Source organism: Ictidomys tridecemlineatus, chromosome 2 (genome assembly GCF_052094955.1).
Source record: "Ictidomys tridecemlineatus isolate mIctTri1 chromosome 2, mIctTri1.hap1, whole genome shotgun sequence".
NCBI classification, from domain to species: Eukaryota; Metazoa; Chordata; class Mammalia; order Rodentia; family Sciuridae; genus Ictidomys; species Ictidomys tridecemlineatus.
This window is the reverse complement of record NC_135478.1, coordinates 199,134,753-199,158,863: the sequence shown is the minus strand read 5'-3', so window position 1 is coordinate 199,158,863 and position 24,111 is coordinate 199,134,753. Positions and strand designations below refer to the sequence as shown.

Sequence of the window (24,111 nt, the reverse complement as noted above, 5' to 3'; positions counted from 1 at the left end):
ACAAAATTATGGTAAATTATTCCCTCGAGTTGATTTTGTGAAGTGTGTAACAGGGTGAGGGATGGAAATACAAGCTGGTGTTGATGTTTAAACTGCGCTGGAAGGGCATGTAAATGCAGGTCAGTTGCTAGGAGACCTGGCACAGAGCTAATGCCCCCCTTGTGTGCGAGGGAATGTTTTGTCTCAAGAAACCTGGTCTTTCACAGTCAAAGATGACATTCAATGTATAGTCTGTCAAAATTCAGGTGGACCAGCGCTTGGTTATTGCTTGTGTCAATCCAGCCATTCTGACACTCACCACCCACAAAGGGGCTTTCCGAAAGGGAACAAGTTAGCTTTGTTCCAGGGACCAAGATTCTCAGTAAACACTCAGGGCAGTTAGCTACAAATTCAATTTAAACACTCTCATTTGAAAAGCAGCTGGTTCGTTCCCCGATATCCGTTCCAAAGGGAAGGACTGAAGAAATAATCACTTCAGCCTTCCAAAGTGAGGAATGCCAACCCACAAATAGAGTTCCTAGAGAAGATGTGCTCACATAGGACTTTGGACCCCAATGTTGACAAAGCAACCATTTCAACCATTTGCGGGAACTGTTTAAAACAAATTTTTATGTGAAACACATAGGCTTCCAGCTTGTAATTACTACCGAGAGCAGAGATGCACAGAACTCAGAGCTGGAACGTCTTAGGAGTTCTTCCAGCGCCCCCAACTGGTTGAAAACAGAACCTGAACCCGTTCGCGGACAAATGCAGCGCTGGAAACAGAGGCGAGTCTTTCAGAAAATCATGGTGAGGTCTTCTGCCTTTGTAAAATAGTGTGAAGCTTTGCTAGTGTGCAGAAAACTGGATTCAGCAAGGCTTAAAATGCCTAATGACTGAGGCATGAGTCCAGTATGCCTCCTTTTACCTAGAGAAATTTAGATTAACTGAGAAGTATTTTAAATTATTTGAAACACACAACTGATTATCAACAGAGCCTGGAAGATGATCCAGTACTCCCAGACTGATCCACCTAGTTTTTCTCAGGAGAGTTGTGGTATTTTTTTTTTTAAGCTCACTTAATATGAAAGACTAAAATCTGTGACTCTATTGCAATGCTTAACAATGTACAAAGCACATTTATATACACTGTTTCATTTGATACTTTCAACCTGGGAATCATTCTTATGAAATGGGTATTCAGTATGCAGAATTAATTGATCTGTGTTGTTATTAAAGTATAATTCTAATTGCATTACTTAGCTAGATTTTGTTGTTATGCCTCACATTCAAAGGTGGTTTGATTTTTTTTTGCTCCACTTTAATATTGAATATCCACAAATAATATATTTACTTTTTTGACTATCTATAGAAAAAGCACAATCATTGTCAATTACCATTTTGGAGGCCCTACTGTGTGGTAGCGTGTCACATGCTGTTTTGAGGATGCCATTCCAGGCTTAGCTTTTGGTTGAGAGAGTTGGATGTGGGTTTAATATGTGGTGGAAATGAAATCAGTGGATATCCATCAGTTCTACTCCTAAACTCTACTGACCTTCAAAAATACCTGAAAATAGGTGATGGCCCCTGATTGAAGATGGCTTCCTGGTGTTCTCTCTTTTTCCTGATCTTAGAGACCTTCAGATCTGCTGCACCTCTTGTTGGAAATATCCTGCAGCTCATGTCTGAGCATGGTTCATTCTCACACTGCCTGCATGTTTGTGCTCAAGGGAAGTGAGGATTTCTCTGACCATTTGTTTGAAATTGCAATGCTTTCTAGGCCCTTATACTTTCCTAGGACCTACCTGGAAACAAAGGAGGCTTTTCTTATTGGTTCAGATGAGCATACCTTTTCCTGATCTGTAAAAGGGTGACTTATGGTCTTGCTGAGACCCTAGAACTTTCTCAGTTTATTTTTCTTTGTAGCATCTGACAAACTGTATCTCACTTTTTTTTAAAGTTGTTGTTGTTTGTTTGCTCCCTCTCAGTCCTTCCACCAGAATCAAAACTTGATAGAAGTAGTAATTTTTGCATATTTTCTTTATTTATCCACAGTGCTCAGAAGAAGTACTGGTGTCAGCTAAGATGGGCCCCTGTGTTTCTTTCTTCCTGGAAGTCATTCCTTTATTTTATTCTCCCTCATGTTGTTAAATCAGGACTAGTCAGCGTGACCAGTGGAGTGGGTTGGAAATAGGGGCATGTGACTTTACCAGTTAGGTTATCACAGCTTCCAACTAGCTCTGCTGAAATTTTTTCATTCTAGAAGCAGCCTGCTGCCATGTTGGGGTGACACTCAATCAGCCCCGTGGAGAGCACTACATTGATAGAAAACAAATTGTCAGCACCGACTTGCTAGCCAAGTGATTCAGTCAGTTTGAAAGGAGGTCTTTTAACCCCAGCCTTTGAGTATTTCATCTGGGGCCTTCAGTACCACAGAGCAGACAGTAGTCTTTCTACTATGTCTTGAGAGATTGTAAATGATTACTGTTACTTTAAGTCAATACATTTTGGGGTTATTTACTATTGCAGCCAAAGATAGCTAATACAGTACCTGGTCTATATAGTAAATTGCTGCCAAATATTTACTCATCAAAGGAATAAATAAAAGCAGATTTCTTCCTAGTTTACTCAGGGAATTTAAAAAATGTTTATAATTAACCTAAATGAAACTGTCTAAAAAGTCATTTGAACAATGGAAACATTAGTTTCAATTTTCAACATCTAGGCTTGAGTCTTACATCTGCTACTTATTTGCCATAGCGGTCACAGTAGACTACAGAAGTCACTTAACAGTCATTAGTTCTTAGTTTTCCTGACCAGTATACTACATAATAACTATAATTACGTGACTAATAATACCACCTCCTGCACAATTCTGCTGATACTAAAAAGTTCTTCATCAGATCTCTGCTAAAACCCATAGTACAAATGAAATTTTTCATTGTGTGAACCAATAAAACTTCTTTACTCTTTTTAAGAAAGTTTATGTTGTTGGTGTTACCTACAACCCAAAGCATCTTTATATAAAACATTAACACTAATATATGAAATCATGACAAACAGGGTGACAGGTCAGGAGTAAGATGCTATGTGGTAGATTTAAGTAAAACAGAAAGAAAGGGATGTCAGATAATCTTATCACCCATGTCATGTTTGTGAGCTGATAGTGCAAGCATTCTAATTCATCTGCTGGGAAAGTCAGGTAGGCCTCTGGGGTTCTGTTTTCATAGAAATTCTGATTTCTTTTCTCTCTCTTTTTTTTTAAAGACAGTGTAGACACAAATCTTTAATGTCTTGAAAACTCGAAGAACTTCCTAGACAAAATTACAAAGAGGCATAAACAATAAAAGAAAAATACTGACATCTGTATACGTTAAAATTCTGCTGTCAAAATGTATCATGAAATATATGAAAACACCATTATAGGCTGGGAAATGACTTTTTTTTTTAGTTTTTAGAAATTTTGATTTATGAAGATATATTTTAGATCTATTGTGGCTTCTCTTTTCTTGCCTATGATTGTATTTGGTAATTTAGCAGCATCAAATTCATGTTTCAGTGTAACAATAAACTAAGGAGCCATTCCTGTTCCAGAGATGGTAGTCCAGTGGTCAGATTGTGTTGTACGGAGACATCAGGAAAACAAACAGCTGGGCCTTTGTGCCTCCTGCCTCAGCCACTGGTCCCCAGAGAGTCCAGTAGGGTTTTGTGGGCCACTTGCCACAACATCACACCTTGTCAGAAAGCTTCTTCATACCATTTCAAGAGAAGAGAACACTGTCCTGGGAATGTCATGAAACACTAATAAAAAAAACTCATTTTACAGGATGGAGAGTTTTCATTTTAAAGCTGAGGAGACAAGATTTTCTGACAGGTCTGACTAGACAGTGTGAAACATGGCCACTGTGTAACGTGGCCTCCTGAGTCCTAGAGGGATGGTGACTTGAAGCGTGATCTAGAGAATGAAGACAAGTCTCAAATCTGTTTTATTAGCATTGGTCAAGATATTTCCTAGATGTTAGAATGACGTTCACTCAGGCAATTTTTAATTACATTGATATTTGTTTTTAATTATAAATAATCTCTAAGTTTTATTTTCTGCTGCTTGGATAAATTGGTCAATAATTGATTTTTTTTAGTGGAATAAGGTGATAACTTTCTTAATTTTATATATTTCTTCACGATTGGCTTTGTTTTCTCAAATTATCCCACAAAGTTTAGCTCTAATTTATTTTTACAGCTATGGAACAAGACTTTCAGAAAGACAATAATTATGAAAATCAGGCATTAAGAAAAGGAAGTGCTTCAGCACTTCCTTTCTAGTGTATCAATGATCATGCCTGAAGGACTCAAATCATGGAGTTTCTTCTGCAGTACAAAGATGAAAACTGTTTTTGACCTATGGCTTGTTGACCTAGAGAGAAGGAGGGAAAGTTATAGAGGAAGTAAAAAGTTCAAAACTGGACCCTTCTGCCCAGGATGTTTGGGAGTCTTAATGGATTATGAGGAGTAGAGGTTGATCCAGGGCTTAGATGACAGGTTCTCACTTCCCCCCTTTTATGCACTTCTTCCAGTTGAACTCTGGTGGGGTGGAATGGTTCCAGAAAAAAAACAAATATACTAGAGAAAGTCTAGGGAGGCATAAATATGAATATAGCCAAGTAGGACCAATTTTATGATAAGCCCTTATTCCAGGCCAGGGACAGTTTAGAGGACAAGGAATTCATCTGAAGACCCCCTTTACCTCCCTGATATACACTCATCTGCTCATACTGGTAAGTTATGGCAAAAATCCCTTCTAATAATACTGATGGTTAAGTATTAGCATTTTTAAATCTTACCTCTGTACAGGAGTCTTTAAGTGAGTTTGAATGCATCTATTGAATTCTATTCTATTCTTTGAGACTTTTGACTTTCCCTCTAAAATAGCTTCCAGGAATATGAGATATATATAGGTAATATTTAATATACTAATATCTAACCATCAATTCAGTAGAAGAGACTTTTGCCACAAGTTGTCAGTGTGGCTAGACCAGTCTATATGGCTGTTGGTTACATAGGCATGTTCACTTTGTGAAAATTTGATAAGCCATAAACTTATGACTTGTCCTTTTCCTATATTTCTGTTACACATCAATATAAGAAGTTAAAAATTGTATTATGGTTTGCATCTATGTTTACATACTTAAATAAATTCTAACATTCAAATGATAGTATCATTATAAATTGTTAGAAATTCATATTGCTAATTATATCACAGAAAGTCCCTAGCAGTTTGATTCCTAGCAACAGTATATAAAAATGTATTTTATTTGCATTCTAGCTAGTGTTTGTTATCATCACTTTTCTAGTATTAATAAGTTAAAAAAGTACATTTTTCTCTTCAACTTTTTATTTTGGAAAATTTCAAATATCCAGAAAAAAATGAAAGAATGATGTAACAGACAACTGTATATCTTTCATTAAATTTGCCAATTTTTAACTTTTTGCCCCATGTACATTTTCTCTTGGTCTACACGCGCACACACACACACACACACACACACACACACGTATTTTTATCTACTTTTCTACATGAGTGTTATCTGAAGTATTATAAAAGAAGTTTTAGGGGCTGGGAGTGTAGCTTAGTGGTAAAGCATGTGGTGTGTAAGGCACTGGGTTTGATCCACAGCACCACTTTAGTCCTTAATGCATGACTTAAGAAAAATAATATTCTTCTACATAATGACAATATCTTTATCATACCTTAAAATCAACAATTGAATAATTGCATTTTATCAAATAATCTCTAGTCCATATTTGTATTTTCAAATGGTCTCTGTCTAGTCTTTTCTAATTGATTTGAAGAAAACACAGGGTTCAATAAAGTTCATTCACTTGTTGCATCTGGCTGTTTTGCCTCTTTAGCTCTTTTTTACTTAAAATACCCCCCACCAACTGCCCACCCTGCTGTTTCATAATATTGAAAATTTTCAAGTCTAGGTCATTTGAAAACCTTCTGTTTTCAAATGTGTATAACCATTTTTGATTTTTACAGACTTCTATTACAAAATTACTACAGGTTTCCAGAACTGAAACAAATTTTCGTTTTTGGGCTATTGGTTAGTCAGAGCAAGACCCTGGGTCTCCAGCCAGGCACCAGATGTTTTTACTGAGTGGAGGAAAAAAAAGAGCATTAAGAGCTTTTAAATCTTACATTATTACTTTGATCATATAAGAAATAAGAGTGACATTTCATGCTCAGAAATGTGTTGCGGGAGCTTTCTTTCATATCAGCACTGTATATTACTGAATGGATCTGCTAATATATAACCAGTTTAAAGGACCTGAAAATGCACTGACAGCCAAGAAGGATATTTTGAAGTTTGAAATGATCCCTATATAAATAGAACGGATCAGCATAACTTTGGGATAAAATTAGCCGACAGTTTGTGGACTCTCCAGCATGTGCTTGTTCGCTTAGTGCTGTTCTCCTGATAAATCACAACAGAGCTTCCAGAGAGAGAGGAGGATGGATAACAACAATGTCCCTCTCAGTAAATCTGGAACTGCCAGGTTAATTAAGAGAAATTTCCTTGAGGCGCTAAAGTCAAATGACTACGGAAAATTGAAGTCTATTTTAATCCAAAGGGAAATAGATGTGGACACAGTGTTTGAAGTTGAAGATGAGAACATGGTTTTGGCATCTTATAAACAAGGTAAAAATACAGGTATAATTGTAAAATTGATAGAAAAGAAATTTTTAAAAGAGGCACAGCTTCAGTGACCTACTCCAAAAAAGTAGCTCTTATTTTTCTTTGTGTTTATTTAAAAAAGTATTTTCTTTTTAAACTAGAATGAATATGGGCTGATACATATATATATACACATGTATATGTATGTATGTATAAATGTATGGATATATGTGCATATGTGTGTATTATCTCTGTGTGTGTGTCTCTCTCTGTGTGTGTGTCTGTGTCTGTGTCTGTATCTTATATCTGTCTTTCTTCTTTCTCTATACCTTTGCCTAGATTTTGAAATCCTGGACAATCACATTTAGTGACACACTGTGTGTTTCCAACTTTTCTTTTTTTTTTTTTTGTGATGACCCAGAATAGAGAAAACATCTTTGGATTATGGTTAAGCAAACTATTGAGATATAATCTAGACAATGTGGCTGGCTTGGGAACAGGCTGTTAATTCTCTGTTAACAACCACTTAGGGATATATTATCTCTGTGTTCATGTGGATGAAAAAGGGGATTTTCTCCCCAATTTGGAGGTTTAATAAATGGGTAAAGCTGTGCCACAGTCACCTTGATGGTCTTCATCATTTTAAAGAGTTTCTATTCAGACACAAAAGTGGAACTCAGAGAAACCAAAAACTTAACTTTTTTCTTAGACTACAAATGCTTAATGCAGAAGACTTGCCTTATACAGAGCTAAGGAAAAAATAAATTAGAAAAGAGTTTTTTTTTTTTTTAAAAATCTCAGTATTTTCAGGAATACATGTTTAATAAACTGGAAATAAATTAGCATACTGATTCTGATTTTCCAAATCAACTAATTAAAGGGGTGGGGGGAACTTGAGTAGTTGGGCCCTCTCCTGAGTGGATTGCAAATAAATACCCTGCTCAACATCACTTCTGTTTAAATAAAATAGATGATGAAGTCTTTTGTATAGCATTTAGAAAGAGAGTACTTATTGTTACAGTTTAAATATGTTTTGTGCTTATATAAAAATCATCTGTTCCATCAATTTTCAGATACAATAGCTAATGATACATATTTCTATGCTAATTCACTCATATCTTCTTTTCAGTTCTAAAGAAAGTACTGAATAGTTGAGGCCAGTTACTGGGTTTGTGATTTGTACTTTCAGGACTTTGTAATGAATTGACATTTCTATTTTGATTGAAAGATGAAGGAGAGGGTCTATTTTTTTTCTTTAAATGTTGATAGGGACTCTGTTAAAAAGAAAAAAAATTATGTGCTAGAATCATAATATAATATAATCATCATATAAGGTGATTGCTTTCATCTTTTGACTTTGTTCAATGAAAGACTATCTGAATGCTCAGTATATTTTAAAGGTATTTTTAAAACTTATATTTGCGCTCAATGTAAAATAACTCAGGTTCAAGCTGGTGGGTAATTTATTTGACCCTGAGTCACAAAGACTGCCTTTTCTCATTTCCTGAGCAGCCAAATTACCCAGACCACGAAAAGGTTCTGGGGTTATGAGAAAGGAACTTTGAGATGCTGGCTCTCGGGAAGCAGGGTGTTTTATTTTTTTCTGCTGCTTCTAATGGTGTCATCACCTCTGAATGAGAAGAAAATGCATTTTAAATTCTTCTTGTCAATATGAGCAGACTCCTATGGTCCTCACAGAGCTAAATTTTCATTCACACTAATGGGTGTTTTCATAGTGTTAGGACTGTGGGATGTGGCTTTCAATTAGGAAACAGCAATTTACACCGTCTGGGAGAGGAAAGAAACAGTTCCAGTCTTATGTATAACAGGTGGGTGTCTACACAGAAATAATAGGACTTGTGGTCTTATCTTCAGGATTTATGCAGGATATCCTTGGTATGTGCGTGTGTGCATGCAAGAGAGTGCACAAATATGTTTCCTCTCTGTTTAACATGAGTGTGGGTATATGATTTTCTCTTCAGTCTTCAATCCAGGCAAAAACCTCATCTTTCTTCAAAGTTACTTCAATTTTTTTCCCTACATCCTTCCAGCCTAATAATCAATCCTTTAATATTAAGATTAAGCATAGAAATGATAAATAGAATCCTAGTTGCTTGCCAAACAAAGTATATGTAAGTGGTTCTGTTAATTTCTTCATTCACAAAGGAATTCTCGGAGAACAGTGTGGAGCCGAGTGGTCTACAACTGGTTAGTGAGTTATTGAGTTCTTTTCCCAATAGTTCTAAAAGAATAGGACCCATTTATGTGTGGCCTTGAAGGATTGTGGCTGGATCAAAGTTTTTGAGACTTTATTAAATAAAAGCAGGACTTCTAGACGTTGCCCTCTTGAACTGTTACGTTACTCTTTGACTTTTAAAAGTGCATTTGAAAAGCTCTATGCAGAAGAGTTATAAATGGGCAACTTGATTAGTTTTCACAAAATAGGCGAACCTATGTAACTAGTATTCAGACGAGGAAACAGAACACTACTGTTTTCTTTTAAAGGATGAAAACCTTCAGTTTTTAGTTATTTTTGGCTTAGTAAGTAATGTGTAAAGTCTATAACAGATATGCTTTTACATTTTCTTATGTAGTTAATAATATAATTCTGTATTCAACATTTGATTGTCCTGAAGAAGATTAACAGTAGTACAATCAATTCTTAATCTTTTTTTTATTTCCTTTAGGACATACAATAGCATTTTTATAGGATTTTAAAAGTTATTAAATTTTATTTCTAAATATAGTACCCATAAGCCAATATGAAATCAGTGTGTAATTTTTGGAATGGCAACTCAGAACTCTGCTGGCAAAGAAATTAACTTAGGATCTGAATATCATTCTTCCAAATATATAATCTTATCAGTACATGAGTAGTCAAAAGTTGATCTCATGAGCAAATGTGGATTTTGTGAGGAAGATAGAATAAAGCTATTGGATTACAAAGAAGTTCTAGAAACTAATTTCTGCTTTTCCCTCTAGCCCTGGGCTTGTTTCACTGAGTAATTTCTCCTATTAGTATACTAGAAAACAGATTTAGAATCCAGTTTCCAGAATGAGTATTTAAAGTGTTGGTGCTGTGTCTGTGTTTTTTTTTTTTTAATATTTTTTGTTGTAGATGAACACAATACCTTCATTTTATTTATTTATTTTTATGTGGTGCCGAGGATCAAATCCAGTGTCTCATGCTTGCTAGGCAAGTGTTCTACCACTGTGCTACAACCCCAGCCCTGTGTGTGTGTGTGTGTGTGTGTTTTTTTTTTTTTTTTTAACCAGCATCATGTTTTTTTGGGTGGGGCTTTGAACCCTGGGCTTTGAATCCCAGTACAAAAAAATTATATATTCTTTTTTTTGGGGGGGGGTGGTGGTTGTGTAATCACACTGCTAGGCAAGTGCTCTACCACTGAGCTACACTCCAGTACCATAATAGTGATTCTTAAAATGAGAGAGATCTCACTTTATATTTTTTTCAAGTTATTTTAAGCTTCATAATCACATCTTCAGGTAAAATCATGTTTTATTAATTAAAAAAAGCCACTTCTCACATTTTGCAAAGCAAACAATAAAAATGTGCTGGCTGGCATCTGAGAGGCCTCCCAGGAAATGGAAGAAATGTGAGTCTCAAAAGCAAGAAAGCAAAATAGCATTTACCAGATGACAATTTTAAATTAGGAACGACCTATACTTGAGTGAATTCTTAACTCTTGAATGCAATGTATCTGAATAGTCAAAGTATGTATGATATGGGTTTTTTTGTTTATTATTATTATTATTTTTTCTGAGCCAAGCAGACAGTATTTAGAATGAAAGTAAACTCAGAAGAAATCTCTAAGAAAACTTAGAGGCCTTTTGTATTTTTGGTTCCCACTGGTGACGGACATTCTGAAATCCTGAACGAATCTCCATAAAGTTGTTTCCAGTGATTTTCCCAACTATGCATTTTGATTCCCCTTCAGATGTATGAGTTTTGGCTCATTAATGATACAAACAGAATATTATACTTATCTCTTTGGTATGAAATTCCCTAGTCAGCAAGGTTAATCAGAGTCCTTTTATTAATCAGTGTAATGCACTTTAAGTACTTCATTTATGGCCCACAGCTTCTGATTCCTTGGTTGGTAGTCATATTTTTAATTAAAATAACCAATGAATGATTTTACTTGAAAACTTTCTGGCAGGTTCTCTATCTACTTTACTAAGTAGCAACTGCTATCCAAATATCATGAAGGCTCTTATTTTTACTCCCCTGATGAATAATCTCTTTTCCTCTTTGCCAGAAATTTACTCTCCTGCATTCCTATTACTATCCTAGGGTACTTTTTCCTGTCTAGATTTTTAATTAAAATTTTTAAATTATATATATATATAATTTTTGGGGGGGTGGTTGTGTAATCACATTGCTAGGCAAGTGCTCTACCGCTGAGCTACACTCCAGTACCATAATAGTGATTCTTAAAATGAGAGAGATCTCACTTTATTTTTTTCAAGTTTTATATATATATATATATATATATATATATATATATATATATATATATATATTACATTTCAAACTCGCTTTCCTAACCTTGTCTGGAGGAACTCTTGGGAATTTTCCAGAAAATATTACTATTAAGAAATAGCCAAGAAGAAGAAGCTGGGCACTGTGTTGCACATCTGTAATCCCAATGACTCAGAGTCTGAGGTAGCAGGATTGCAAGTTCCAGGACCTAGGATATGGCTCAGTGGTAGAGTGCTCCTTGATTCAATTCCAATCGCAAAAAAAAAAAAAAAAAGGCAAGAATTTTGCTTCAGTCTATAATCCTCCAGGACTATGTAAATAAGTGGACACAGGCAGAGCAAATGTCTGCTAATCCGGCCATGAGCAGTATGTGTGACCTTTGGCTGTATCACAGAGGGTTCTAGGGTGTGGGGTTCATTTGACCCAGATAACATTGTCCTTGATAACTGCAACAGAGCTTAGCTGAAGTTTTACCAGAGATATGAGCATCCGGCTCAAATAGGCTCAAATACAGGAGCAGAACCAGTTCTTTCTTCCAAAGGTGTCCCAAACACTCTACTCCTTGCCTTGTTTCCTGAGCTAGGGGGCTCTGAGCCCAGCCATACAGGCATCTTTCTTTTATTTCAGATTTAGATTAAACTTGAACACACGCTGGCGCATGCGCACTCAGGGGATTAGTCTGCATATTTTTTGCAAGGGGAAAACTTCTAACATTCCTTAGAACTTTTAGCTACAAGTGATGCTGGTTTGGAGATGAACCGTTTGTAGCCTCTAAATCACAGATTTTTGGGGACACAGAGTTTGAGAGTTTGACTTTGTCAGGACTAGTTATATGAACATGGGAACAATTTACTGATTAACCTCTACCAGACTAATTGTCTTCATGTGTAATATGGAGGCTTTGCTAAACCCTCAGTAATCTATGATGTTATAAAGGTGAAATCAAGGGAGTCCTCTGTGGGATTCGTGCACGGGGAGAAGAATCTGTATTTCCCTTCCCTGGCTTCTTTTCCATTGAGCCCCTTGCTAAAGCCAAGCTGTTCTGAAAGGAGCCATCACTGTGCACAGAGGGAAGATATGAGATGGGAGTGTGAGTGGTTTGCAGCAGAGGGAGGCAGCCGCTTCTTCACCCCCCACCCGGCCGCTGGCTTTGTCTCCTGCTTGCTGCCCACCCCTGTCCTTTGTGCAGTCTGAGCACACAGAGAAAGGGCAGCCCAGCATCTGCAGAGGTGAACAGAGGGGGGCCTTTGAAAGACAAACACTAAGAATAAATCACATTCTAGGTTTCAAAGTCCTGGGAAAATTCTGCTGGGAGAAGAAGGGAGAGTATAAAAAATGAATCTGCCTGATTACTTTGCTGTGTTTCCTTATGCCTTTGACCATTGGTGGGTTTATTTTGGAGAACACATTTTGATCTCTTGACTTATCAGCATGCACACAAGTATGCTAACAGGCATAACTTTATCAGTTTTTTTTCATTTTTTCACATTTTTTATTTTTTATAGTTGTACATATTAATGGGATTTGTTGTTACACATTCATCCATGCTCACAATATGACAATATAGCCTGTGGTTTTGAAGACAGTCTTAGCTCGGGTTTGGTCCTCCCTAGGGATAGGTGTACTTATTTCCACGCTTGCTACACAGTGTAACCTGGGGCTCCAGACTCATTTTAAGGTGGTTGATTGTATGTGGGTGGCCTCTTAGCTAAGGGCTGCTCTTTTCTCTGCTCAGAGCAGCAGCCTTCTCTGTTCTGCTCTGGGCTGAATCGTCTAGAAGCCCCTCCTAGCACACTTAAGTTCTGCAACAGAGCTTCAGGATACCTACCAGCATACCCTGAGCCATAGCCTATGGTCTGTTTATTCCCTTTTCTCCCTGCCAGCTCCCCAGGAGATGTAGCTAAGGTGCCTTGATGTCCCCCAACTATACAATTTTTTTCTAGGAAAGGCAAGTTGTAGGCACAAGGCCATTCTGGGAGTTGGACGAATTCAGGGTCTGGTGGTCTGTGAGCCTGATTTGCCAGTTAATGGTTATGATTACAGGAGATGCAGATGAAACTAGCTGAGAAGCCAAGGATGACTGATTCATGTAATAAACGGGCAGGATAAATTCTCTAGGTGCTACTGGGAATTTAAGAGAAAGAAAAAAAATCAACAAGCAAATACATTTCCATATCTGAGATGTGACATATTATAGATGAATTCAGGATCTTCTTCCTTTCTTTGTGATTGGTAAAACAGGCTTGGAGCTAAACCTATTCTGCTTCCACAAAGACAAAGACAGATGAAAACTGCATTGCAGATATTCTGAGTCTATGAGCTTGGGCTGAGGCAGGCGACTTATGGCTTTAGCAAACTGAAAAAGTGGCAGTTTTCTCATCTGGAAAATGAAAGGCTTGGACTGGATAATCTTCCCTTCAGCGCTAACATTCTGCGTTTCTTTGATTTTACATCAAAATGGTGTTTTCTTAATCAGTTCTCTGCTGCTTCCTTTGCGAGATCATTTTTCTTCCCCTTACAGAAGCAGGCGTGAGTTTCCCATCAGTTGCAGCATGGAGCTGTCTAAGCTGTGCTGCTAATCAGCAGGGAAAACACACCCACCCTGGTGTGCAGATCTGGAACCAGCTTCTTTCCAAGACAGAGAAAGCTGTCTTTGCAAGTTGCTCATTGAGGAAATTTGAATATTAAAATGATTTAAATATTGCTTTTAATGTAATTCATTCATCATCAAAAGCAGGTTGCATACCATATAACATAAGAACTCTGCTTGGAACATAGATTCAACATAAATAAATAAATAGAAATGTGTAAGCAAGTGTAGATATGAATACACACACACACACACACACACACACACACACACACCCCTATATTGTATGCGTACCATCATATGGAACCACACTTGAGGCTTAGACTGTCTATGAAACTATGAACTTAAGGACACACGATTTTGCCAGGGAAAGGCCATATCACTAAATGTTGTTTTCTCAGTGTCTAGAATCTTAAATTAGTGTCTTAGAACTCAATTCTATTGGCTGAATACAGATTTCTACATAAATTCAGATAATCCTGAGAGATTACATTTCAATCCTCAATCCATTATTAGACTTAGTGTGAAATAAATGGAGTTCTTTTGAAAGGGTATATTGGGTAAGGGGACACAGGGGACAGAAAGAAAGCAAGATAGCAGTAGAATTCTGAATAGGATACAAAAGGGATTAATTGTGTGTATGTGTGTGTGTGTGTGTGTGTGTGTGTGTGTGTGTGTCTGCCTGTCTGTCTCTCAGTGTATATCTAGGTTAAAGGGTAGACAAACTTTGGGTAAGTTCATTCATCCTGTAAATGGCTTCTTTAATCCTCCCATGCCCAATAGAAAGCTAATAGTTTATTTTTACTAATTAAAAAAAAGTAATGCAGCAGGTACTAAGTTTAAAAGTGACAAAGGGGGCATTCAAGAATATACATCTATGTCCTTGTCCCCCAGTTCCCCAGTTCTTCAGTTCTTGGAACCCACCATTATAAACACTTTCTTGTTCTAGTATTTAAAATATATTTGCATACGATAGCATAATATATCTTGACATTTGTCCATTTCAGTGTACATAGAATTGTCCAATTATTTTTAATAGCTGTATAGGATTTAGTTGTATGGATGCATTATATTTATTTAAATAGATTCCTATTGATGAACAATGAATTTCTTAAAAATTGTTTAACTCTTAGAAACAATGCTGTAGTATATGTATATTCTTATACATATGTCAGGTTGCCAGGATTCATGACTCTCAAAATCACCTTTCACAGAGCACAATGCAAATGATTTCTTTGAGTTGGACAGTACAGTGTGTTCCTTCAGGACATTTCACACAGGAGTGAATATGCTTGTAGGAAAAATATCCAAGAGTAATACATATGTAGTTTTTTTTTTTTTTTTTTTTTTTTTTTTTTTTTTTTTTTTTGCTTAAATGAGAGAATTTTAATACCTCATTACCAGGTTTACTTTTAGTGTGGCCATCACCCTCTGAGTGCCCACTAGTTGCTTGTCAATTCTTGCAAGGGTCAGTGCCCAGAAGTAATCACACTATTCTAGAGTTATTCTGGCTTCATTTAATCAGGTAAGAACACCCCTTTTAGTTCTCTTGTTCTAGTCTGTGTACTTTAATTAATGTGGCACCTCCACCCCACTGTTGGCTTATTTGAGCTTACTGTCAACTCAAATCCCGAGGTCTTTTCTCAAATAAATCACCATTAAACCATATTCTGCTAACCTCCTACTTGTCAGTAGAATGTTTATAGCCTCAAAGCAAATTTTTGACTTATCCATGTTAAAATTTATTTTGTTGTTTCAGCCCTCAAGCCTCCACTAGGCTGTTGAGTTATCTTCACATCTTCATCTTGGCATCAATATTTCATCTTTCTCTACCTATTTCCCATTCCTCATTCATAGTGAGTTCAAATGCTGTGGCTGTAGGTATTGACATAGAAAGGTTTATAAAGCCATCATTTAACAATGATGTCAAATATGGCAATTCTCGAAGACTTGCAGAAAAAAGACTCAGTGTTAAAAAATATTGGGTCAGGAGGATAAGAAAGAGAGGGAGGGAGAGAGAGAGGAAGAGGAAAAGAGAAGAAGTTTTAATAACTAATGGGAAAATTTTATTTAAGATCTCAGTTCTAGAGCTATTCTTCTCCTGATCTATTAATTTGTGTATAGCTCTTGTGGTCACAGTTTACTGTGAAACACATCTAGTTTTCCTGTTTATTTAGGCTGCCAGGAAGTTCAAAGGCAAATTTGCAATGCAGTTCTATTGCACAGAACATAGACCCTACCTTACTCTTGAACTCTTCTCATTTTTCTTTTTATCTATTTTCTATATCATTTTTAAAAATCATGTATTGTGTAAACATTTGTGATTTACTTTAAATTCTTCTTTGGAAAGAGATATTGTATAGGCCAAAGGTAGGCATGTAAAATCTCCATGTGACTTTCTAATTTTTTAATTTTTTTTTTCAGCATTAATGATGGAACCCAGAACTTGCACATGCTGATCAAGGGCTCTATCCCCAGCCTTTGATGTGACAGATTTTTAAGAAATATTGAACATAATCACACTTTGGACAATAATAAGTGTAGGGAAAAAGAATTGGGATGAAGTAAAATTATAAGCTTATAAATTTATAGCTTTGAAATTGTTCAAGATAAATCATGATTGGGAATTAAAATTCCTGAAGAGTGGGCTGGGGTTGTGGCTCAGTGGTAGAGCTCTTGCCTAGCATGTACGAGGCACTGGGTTCAATTCTCAGTACCCCATTAACATAAATAAATAAATAAATAAAATAAAGATTCATTAACAATTAAAAAAAATATCCTGAAGAGTCTATGTAACTCACCGTGTAAAATAAAATACAGTCACATAAACGACAGTCTTAAATTGAAGTACTTTTGAAATCTAGGGAGGTACAGTAAATAAAAGAACAAGATAATAAAAATGGTAGAGACAGTTCTTACTAGACCAGGAGAAAGGCTGACCCATTGAAGTGCATATAAATATGCTACTGAATGAAACACTGGTAGACTTTCTATCTACTGATCCAAAATCACGGAGTAATTTTGTGCCTTGATTTTATAAATACGAGAAAAAAAAATTCTTTTGAAACTCTAAGTCAAAAAGTTAAAACCATCTTTCCTTTTCTCTTTCAGGTTATTGGTTGCCTAGTTATAAGTTGAAGTCATCCTGGGCAACAGGCCTGCACCTGTCTGTGCTGTTTGGTCATGTGGAATGTCTCCTGGTGCTATTGGACCATAATGCCACCATCAACTGTCGACCCAATGGAAAAACTCCTCTTCACGTGGCTTGTGAAATGGCCAACCTAGACTGCGTGAAGATCCTCTGCGACCGGGGAGCAAAGCTCAATAGCTACTCCCTAAGCGGACACACGGCTTTGCACTTCTGTACAACTCCGAGCTCCATTCTCTGTGCCAAGCAGTTGGTGTGGAGAGGTAAGCCTTTCTGGGAGGCTGGCATAACTGTCTGCTAACACACTGGAGGGCTTGAGACTTGATGATCCCCCTTTACTTTGGGCAGCAGTGTAGTAGGCATCTCCCTGCCTTAAGCTTAGCTTAAGAGCTGTAGGGTAAACATACACAAGCATTTATGTAGTTCTTATGTAGCCAAGGTCCTGCGGTAATGAGCACTTTGCCATCTTACTATTTTTTAAGTGTAGGAAGTGCATCAATTTACTCCTTTCCTTAACAAATATTTATTCTGTTCCTACTATGCATGTAATATATTTTGGGAGAGGAATTGATGGAATTCGGAGATGGATTAGATGTGGGTGTTGGGGGGGTGAAGGAAAAGGAAGTTCCAAGTATCATCTCCAGGTCTCTGGTTTCAGAAAACGGGTAGATAGTAATGTTATTTTTTGAGATGGAGAAACTTGAGAAAGAAGCATGTATGGCAGGATGATTTTTAAGGTAGATTTTTTAAAGTCTCGTTAATAGAGGTGTAATCAGCACACCGTAAAATTCACCTGATTTTGAGAAACACCATTTTTGTGAGACCATCACCACACCTTAAAAAGGTTCTTGATTCCCTTTTATTTTTTTAAAAATATTTTGTTTTAGTTGGACACAATACCTTTACTTTATTTTTATGTAGTGCTGAGGATTGAACCCAGCACCCTATAAGTTCTAGGCCAGTGGTCCACTGCTGAGCCACAACCCCAGCCCTGCCCTTTGTATTTATTTATTCCTTCCACAATAACCACTGATCTGTCTTCTGTCTCTATAGTCTTGCCTTTTTAGAATGTCCTAAAAGTGAAATCATACAAGGTGTAGGCCTTTGGTATGGTTCCTCCCACTTATCATAATGGGTTTGAGATTCATCCACGTGGAGGATTGGACCAGTAGGTCAGACCTTTTACTGCCTGAGGACTATGCCAGGGTGAGCACATAATGCAGTTTATTCACTCCCCAGTAGAGGCACATTTGGAATATTCCTACTTCATCAGTTTTGAAAACATGCTGAAATAGATATGTGTGTACAGATTCTTACATGGACATGTTTTCTTTTGAATAAATACCAAGGAGTCATATAGTAAATTCATACAAGATGGGCACACTGTTTTGGTAAGTGATTATACCATTTCGTATCTCCACCAGCAATGTGATAAAATTCCATATTTTCCTATCTTTGTCAAAATTTGATGTTAGATATTAAAAAAAAATTTTAACACCCTTATAAGTATAGATTGGTATCTCATTGTGGTTTTAATTTGAATTTCCTAATGACTAAGAATGTTAAGTATGTTTTCATGTATTTATTTGCTCATTATACATTCACTTTGGTGAATTACCTCTTTGCATTTTTGCTCCTTTTTTTGGTTGTTGTTTTTAAGTAGGTTATTTGATTTCTTATTGTTGATTTGAGAGAGTCTTTACATACTCTGGTTACTATTCCTTTTTTGCAGGTGTATAGTTTGCCCATATTTTAACTTTTTTTTTTGGCTTTACTTTTCATTTTCTTAGAAGAGTCTTTCAAAGAGTAGAAGTATTTAATTTTTTATACCTTTACTTTATTTATTTATTTTTATGTGGTATTGAGGATCAAACCCAGGGCCTTGCATATGCTAGGAGTGCGCTCTACCATTGAGCCACAACCCCAGCCTGAAGTATTTAATTTTGATAAAATTAATTAATTTTTTTTCCTCTTATGATTTATGCCTTTTGTGTCCTATCTAAGAAATCTCTGCCTATATCAGATAACATTTTCTCTTATGTTCTCTTCTATAAGTTTTATAATTTTAGCTTTTTCTCCTAGGGCAAGAATTTATTTTGAGTTAATTTTTATAGATAGCATGAGATATGAATTGAAGTTCATCCTTTTTTTTTTTTTAAACATGAATGTCCAATTGTTTCAGCACCCCTTTTTAAAAACACTATTCTATCATTACTGAACTGCCTTGGTATCTTTATCAAAAATCAATTGGTCATAAATGTATGGGTTTATTTGTGGACTTTAGCCTATTCCATTGATCTATGTGTCTATTTTTTATAGTGCTCCACTGATTTGATTGCTGCAGCTTTATATTAAGTCAGGTAAAGTTCTCCTAGATTGGCTTTATACATGAGAAGTTTCAGATCTCTTTGAGACTTCAAAGTGATTAAGCCAAGAATACTTTTGATATAAAAGTATGGATTTCAAAAGAAAACTGTGGACTAAAGCTACAACTTTCAGAATTGTTGGCCTATAGATTGCATTTGAAGCCAAGAAAATCAATAAAACCACCTGGATAAGCAGTATATATCTCTATAAAAGAGAAGCTAGGGCAAAGCCCCGTGAATTTTAACTTTCAGTCTTGAGAAGGATAGGGAGGAGCCATCAGAGAAACCTAAAACTGTCTTTTGGACAACAGAGACTACAAAAGAGGTAGGTTCTGGAAGCAGGGAGGGGTATGGCCATCAAAGTGTAATGAGATGTTCCCTAAACTGGAAGGGACTTGCCACTGATAAAAACAATTTTGGTGAATTGGTATAGAAGCCAGATGAGAACAGTGTGAAAGGGGGTTTGATAAGAGATGGTATAGGTATACAATTGCTAAAAAAATTTTGTCTGCAAAAGTGAGCATAAATACAGTGGTTGTTGGAGAACTCTGGGATAATACAGAAAATTACCTACAGTTGGAGATAAAAGGGAATGCATGTATATCAAGGGGAAGGACTCAAAGAAAGAAAAAAGTTCAGGGCTGGGGTTGTGGCTCAGTGGTGGAGCACACTAGTATGCGTGAGACACTGGGTTCGAGTGTCAGCACCACATATAAATAAATAAAGTCCATTGACAACTAAAAAAAAAGAAAAGAAAAGAAAAGAAATGTGGTAAGACTGCAGCGTTCATAAAAGATACCTCTGTCTTCTCAGCCCAGCCTCTCCTCCTTGCCTACTCTAGGAGGAGGGGTCTGGCACAGAGACACAGACAAGACCCATTCCACTTTTTAATTTATTCATTTCTTTTTAGATTTAGTTTCCATTTTTATTCATATTTTCATTAGTTTAAATTTTTCATTTTTTAGATTTTTAGAAGAATATATATTTTTAGAAATTATATATTTGCTCAATGATTCACTTAAAAAAACCAAAAACTTTTGTGGAGAGAACATTCAAAAGGTAGCTTCAGCGACATTTAAGTGCATAACCTCGTGTTATTCACTACAGTTGCCCCGTGTCCATCAAAGCTCCAAACCTACTCATTGTGCAGTACTGAAGCTTTCCTAACTTTACATGCTGCTGACTTTTCATGTGATTTCCTCCAGTACAAAGGAAACAGTGGCCAGTCCTGGTACTCCACGGAGACTTCCCCTTTCCCATCTCTTCTATCCCTGTCAACCCAGGAGACTCCCTAGAGATCAGAAATAGAGCTGTGTGGGGAACTCAACTCTTCTCCCTTGAGGCTGACTCTAAAGAATTAGGCTCATAGCAATCAGAGAGAAAAGGTAAGTCCATGAAAGATGGACTTGCTCTTTAGAGCCCTGGCATCAAAGGCTGAATCCAAGAAGAAAAAAAAAGAAAAATTAGAAAACAAAAGTGTTCAACTTCTGTGTGTCAAACATCTTAAAAGGCAGTTATAAAACTGAGACTATATGAAAAATGGCTGATATCCTTAACACATAAAAATAATCTTAAAACAAGCCAATAAACACAAAAAAGAAAAAAAGAAACAAAAAATTAGAAAAGAAGATGAAAAAAGCAAAAAAAAAAGTCACATAAATAAGAACTAATGATATGGATGTAACATAATGGTCACTGTCACTGGTAATCAGTAAAATATCATGGAAAGTAACACTTGGAAGACAAGAGGCTTCAGAATAATGCACTTATGGTATATTTTATATTTTTGTGTTAGAAGTATTTATTGGTTAAGGAAATTGTTTAAAATGTACCACAATTTAAGCTGGTGGAGTGATACATGCTTGTGATCCTAGCCGCTGGGGAGGCTGAGGCAGGAGGATTATAAATTCAAAGCCAGCCTCAGCAACTTAGCAAGTCCCTTTTTTCAAAATTAAAAAATAAATAAATAAAAAGGATTGGGGATGTGGTTTAGTGATTAAGTGCCCTTGGGTCTAATCCCCAACATTAAAAAATAATTAAAAATAAACTGGGGGCGTTGGCACATGCCTGCAATCCCAATGGCTCCCGAGGCTGAGGCAGGAGGATTGAGTTCAAAGCCAGACTCAGCAAAAGGGAAGCCCTAATTAAGTCAGTGAGACTGTGTCTCTAAATAAAATACAAAAGAGGGCTTGGGATGTGGCTCAGTGGTGGAGTGCCCCTGAGTTTAATCCCTGGTACCTCCCCCCATTGAATAAATAAAACAAATAAATAAAATAAAAATAAACGCATGGTAAATAGGAGTTAATAAGAAAATAAAATTGTGCATTAGGCCATTGGGAAAGTCTCTCCCACTTTGTGGGTGGATGAATAAGAGAAGGTAGGTCTTCTGGTCTGGAAACTCTGGAAGCCTGAGCCCCTTGCATTGCTGCTGTCTTGGTATTTTTATGTCCTCAGCCTTTTGGACAATATACATGTCCTACTGACCTGGGAGGAGCTCCTGGAGCCCTGAGTGTGTGGATGGGTCCCACTGTCATCTAATTAATAGAAACTGTTATGTTCACAGTTAACGAAATGCTGCTCTTGGTCAGTTTCTTTCCTCCCAGTCTCTGGGGACACAGCGGAAGGCTGAATTCTCACTCTCTGGCTCATGCGGTAAGCATTTGTGGGGAGAAGTCACATACATCACTTGGTGGCTGGACAGAGTGAATTGAGACAGCACACAGACAAGAAAAATAAGTCAGGCTAACATTAAACTCGGGACCAGGGAAGTCCATTAGGGGGAGAACCAATGCCATGGCAACTGAAAACCGATGTAATTTCATTTGCTATTTAATGGGCTCTTTGTGGAAAAGGCTAATTGAGTCCAAAAAATTGCATGCAATTTTCTCTTAAAGGATTTTCCCCTGTTTTTCAGTGTTGCACAGCTCGCTTTGTCCTCGTGCTGGATTTTTGTCTGCTATTTTTCTGTTTGCCTTTCTACTTAATGCCTCCCATCTCTGGCCTTTGTTTCCTTTGGTATTAGGATAATAGTGTTCATCAGTTGAGAGGGCTTATTTACCTCCGTGAAAACGTCCTCTCCCTACATCCACCATTTCCCTACGAATAAAGAGTCAGGTCAGGTTTGGCTGGCTGCAAAGCAGCATATTATTTCTACCTATTCCCTTTCGTAAGAGGAAAATGAAAGCTGCTTGCTTTGCTCTGCATGAAGCAAATCCTGACAGTGGGAGGAAAATTTGTTACTGCAGGAAAGCCATAAAAATTCAAATGTTTTCTAGCAGAATATAGCATGAGGGCAATGTAAAGAACACTGTGCCTTTTAAAAGACTGTCCTCTGCTACTTCGTGTGACAGTGACACAAGTCACCTACATGGTAGGAATTCTTTGTTCCACAAAGTGGAACGTAATAGGTCAAGATGGCACTGGTCTTCATTTTAACCAAGAAATAGATATACTTGCTGGACAGACACCACTCATACCACCCAGTGTCTTCCAGCTTCCCATCGCTTATGTCACATATCAGAACAGCGTAGATCTGACCATCTTAGTCATTTACAAACCACACAAAGATTTCTGCTATATCGGCTCTATTGTTAGTATCACTTATACAACATGAATTTAATTTTTCTTTAAGTTGACATTACTTCTTAAAATTCATTTTAGAGGAAACTTGATATGACTATAAAAAAATAAAAAATGCAAATCCCTTGCCATACACAAAAAGGAACAGTAACAGGAAGTAACGGGCAAAGGAATTCTTGACCTCCACCTGCTCAAAACCCTTCTTCTCTCAAGTGGTAGAGAATGATTCTAAAAAGCCTCTCTTCTGATCATTGGTCTCTCCAATCATTCTGTTCTTAAAGAGAACTTGAAATTAGTTTGCAGGTCTTATCTCACGTTCAGTCAGACAGCAGTTCCTCCAACCCTGTGTCCCATGTGAAAATCATCCCACACTTTGCAAAACACAGCTTTAAGCTGTGCAACGTAAAGCTGATGGTCTATTTGGTAGTGGAATTTTAGAAGCAATCCCCTTAAGAATCAGGACAGGAACAAGGTTGCTGTTCTCACCACGTTTCTTCAGTCCTATCCTGGAGATCCTAGACTGCACAAAGACAAAAGAAAAATAAATAATGTATGAAGGCCAGAAAGAAGGAAGCAAACTGCCATTATTTCATAGAATCTATTTGTCTCATAGAAAACTTGAGAAAACCTACCACCAAGTGGTTAGTTAGAATGAGTAACTGAGTTCCGCAGAGGTACTGTATTTCAGATCACTATACAAAAATCAATTGCATTTCTATATAACAGAACCAAGTAACTAGAAATTAGTATGTATGTGATGATATATTTGTCATATGACATGAAATCTAAGGGATCTAGAAAATGTATTCAATCAAGGAGGTGAAAGAGGTCTAAAATTGTTTGATAAAATTAACAAGATTCCATATTCAAGGTTTATTATGAAAAGTAAATCTCAGATGCAAACTTTTTCCTTCTTTAATTTATTTACTGGATGTTTAGCTCCATATTGCTAAATAAACACCATTTATTTATGCATAAAAATTGAAAAGAATAACTAGTAATATGAATAGTTTTGTGGCAATTGACATATTTGTCATAGTGGAAAAATGAGGTCCTGGCTCAGTATCCTCCATTGGTGGCCCCCAACTGTACAGCTACCTTTCAGGTCCCTCACCCTCATAATATAGTTCCATCATAACTACAAGGTTGTAGCAAATTAGGGTAATTTTTTTTTTGTACAGTTTCCCCTGCTTTGGGTGGTTTTGTGTAATTTATTATTGATTTTTATTTAGATGCCTATATACTCATTGCTATTTGAACCCCCAAACTTA

General features: G+C 36.7%; 1 protein-coding gene across 1 annotated transcript in view; it reads left to right on the top strand.

Moving 5' to 3' along the window:
- The first annotated feature begins 6,421 nt into the window (after positions 1–6,421).
- Asb4 (ankyrin repeat and SOCS box containing 4) overlaps positions 6,422–24,111 on the top strand; it is a 58,439-nt gene continuing 40,749 nt past the window's right edge. The window contains exons 1-2 of the mRNA XM_005331807.5: positions 6,422–6,680; positions 16,859–17,158. Of these exons, the coding sequence (XP_005331864.1) occupies positions 6,494–6,680; positions 16,859–17,158 (487 nt within the window). The 5' untranslated portion in view covers positions 6,422–6,493. The remainder of the gene's footprint in view (positions 6,681–16,858; positions 17,159–24,111) is intronic.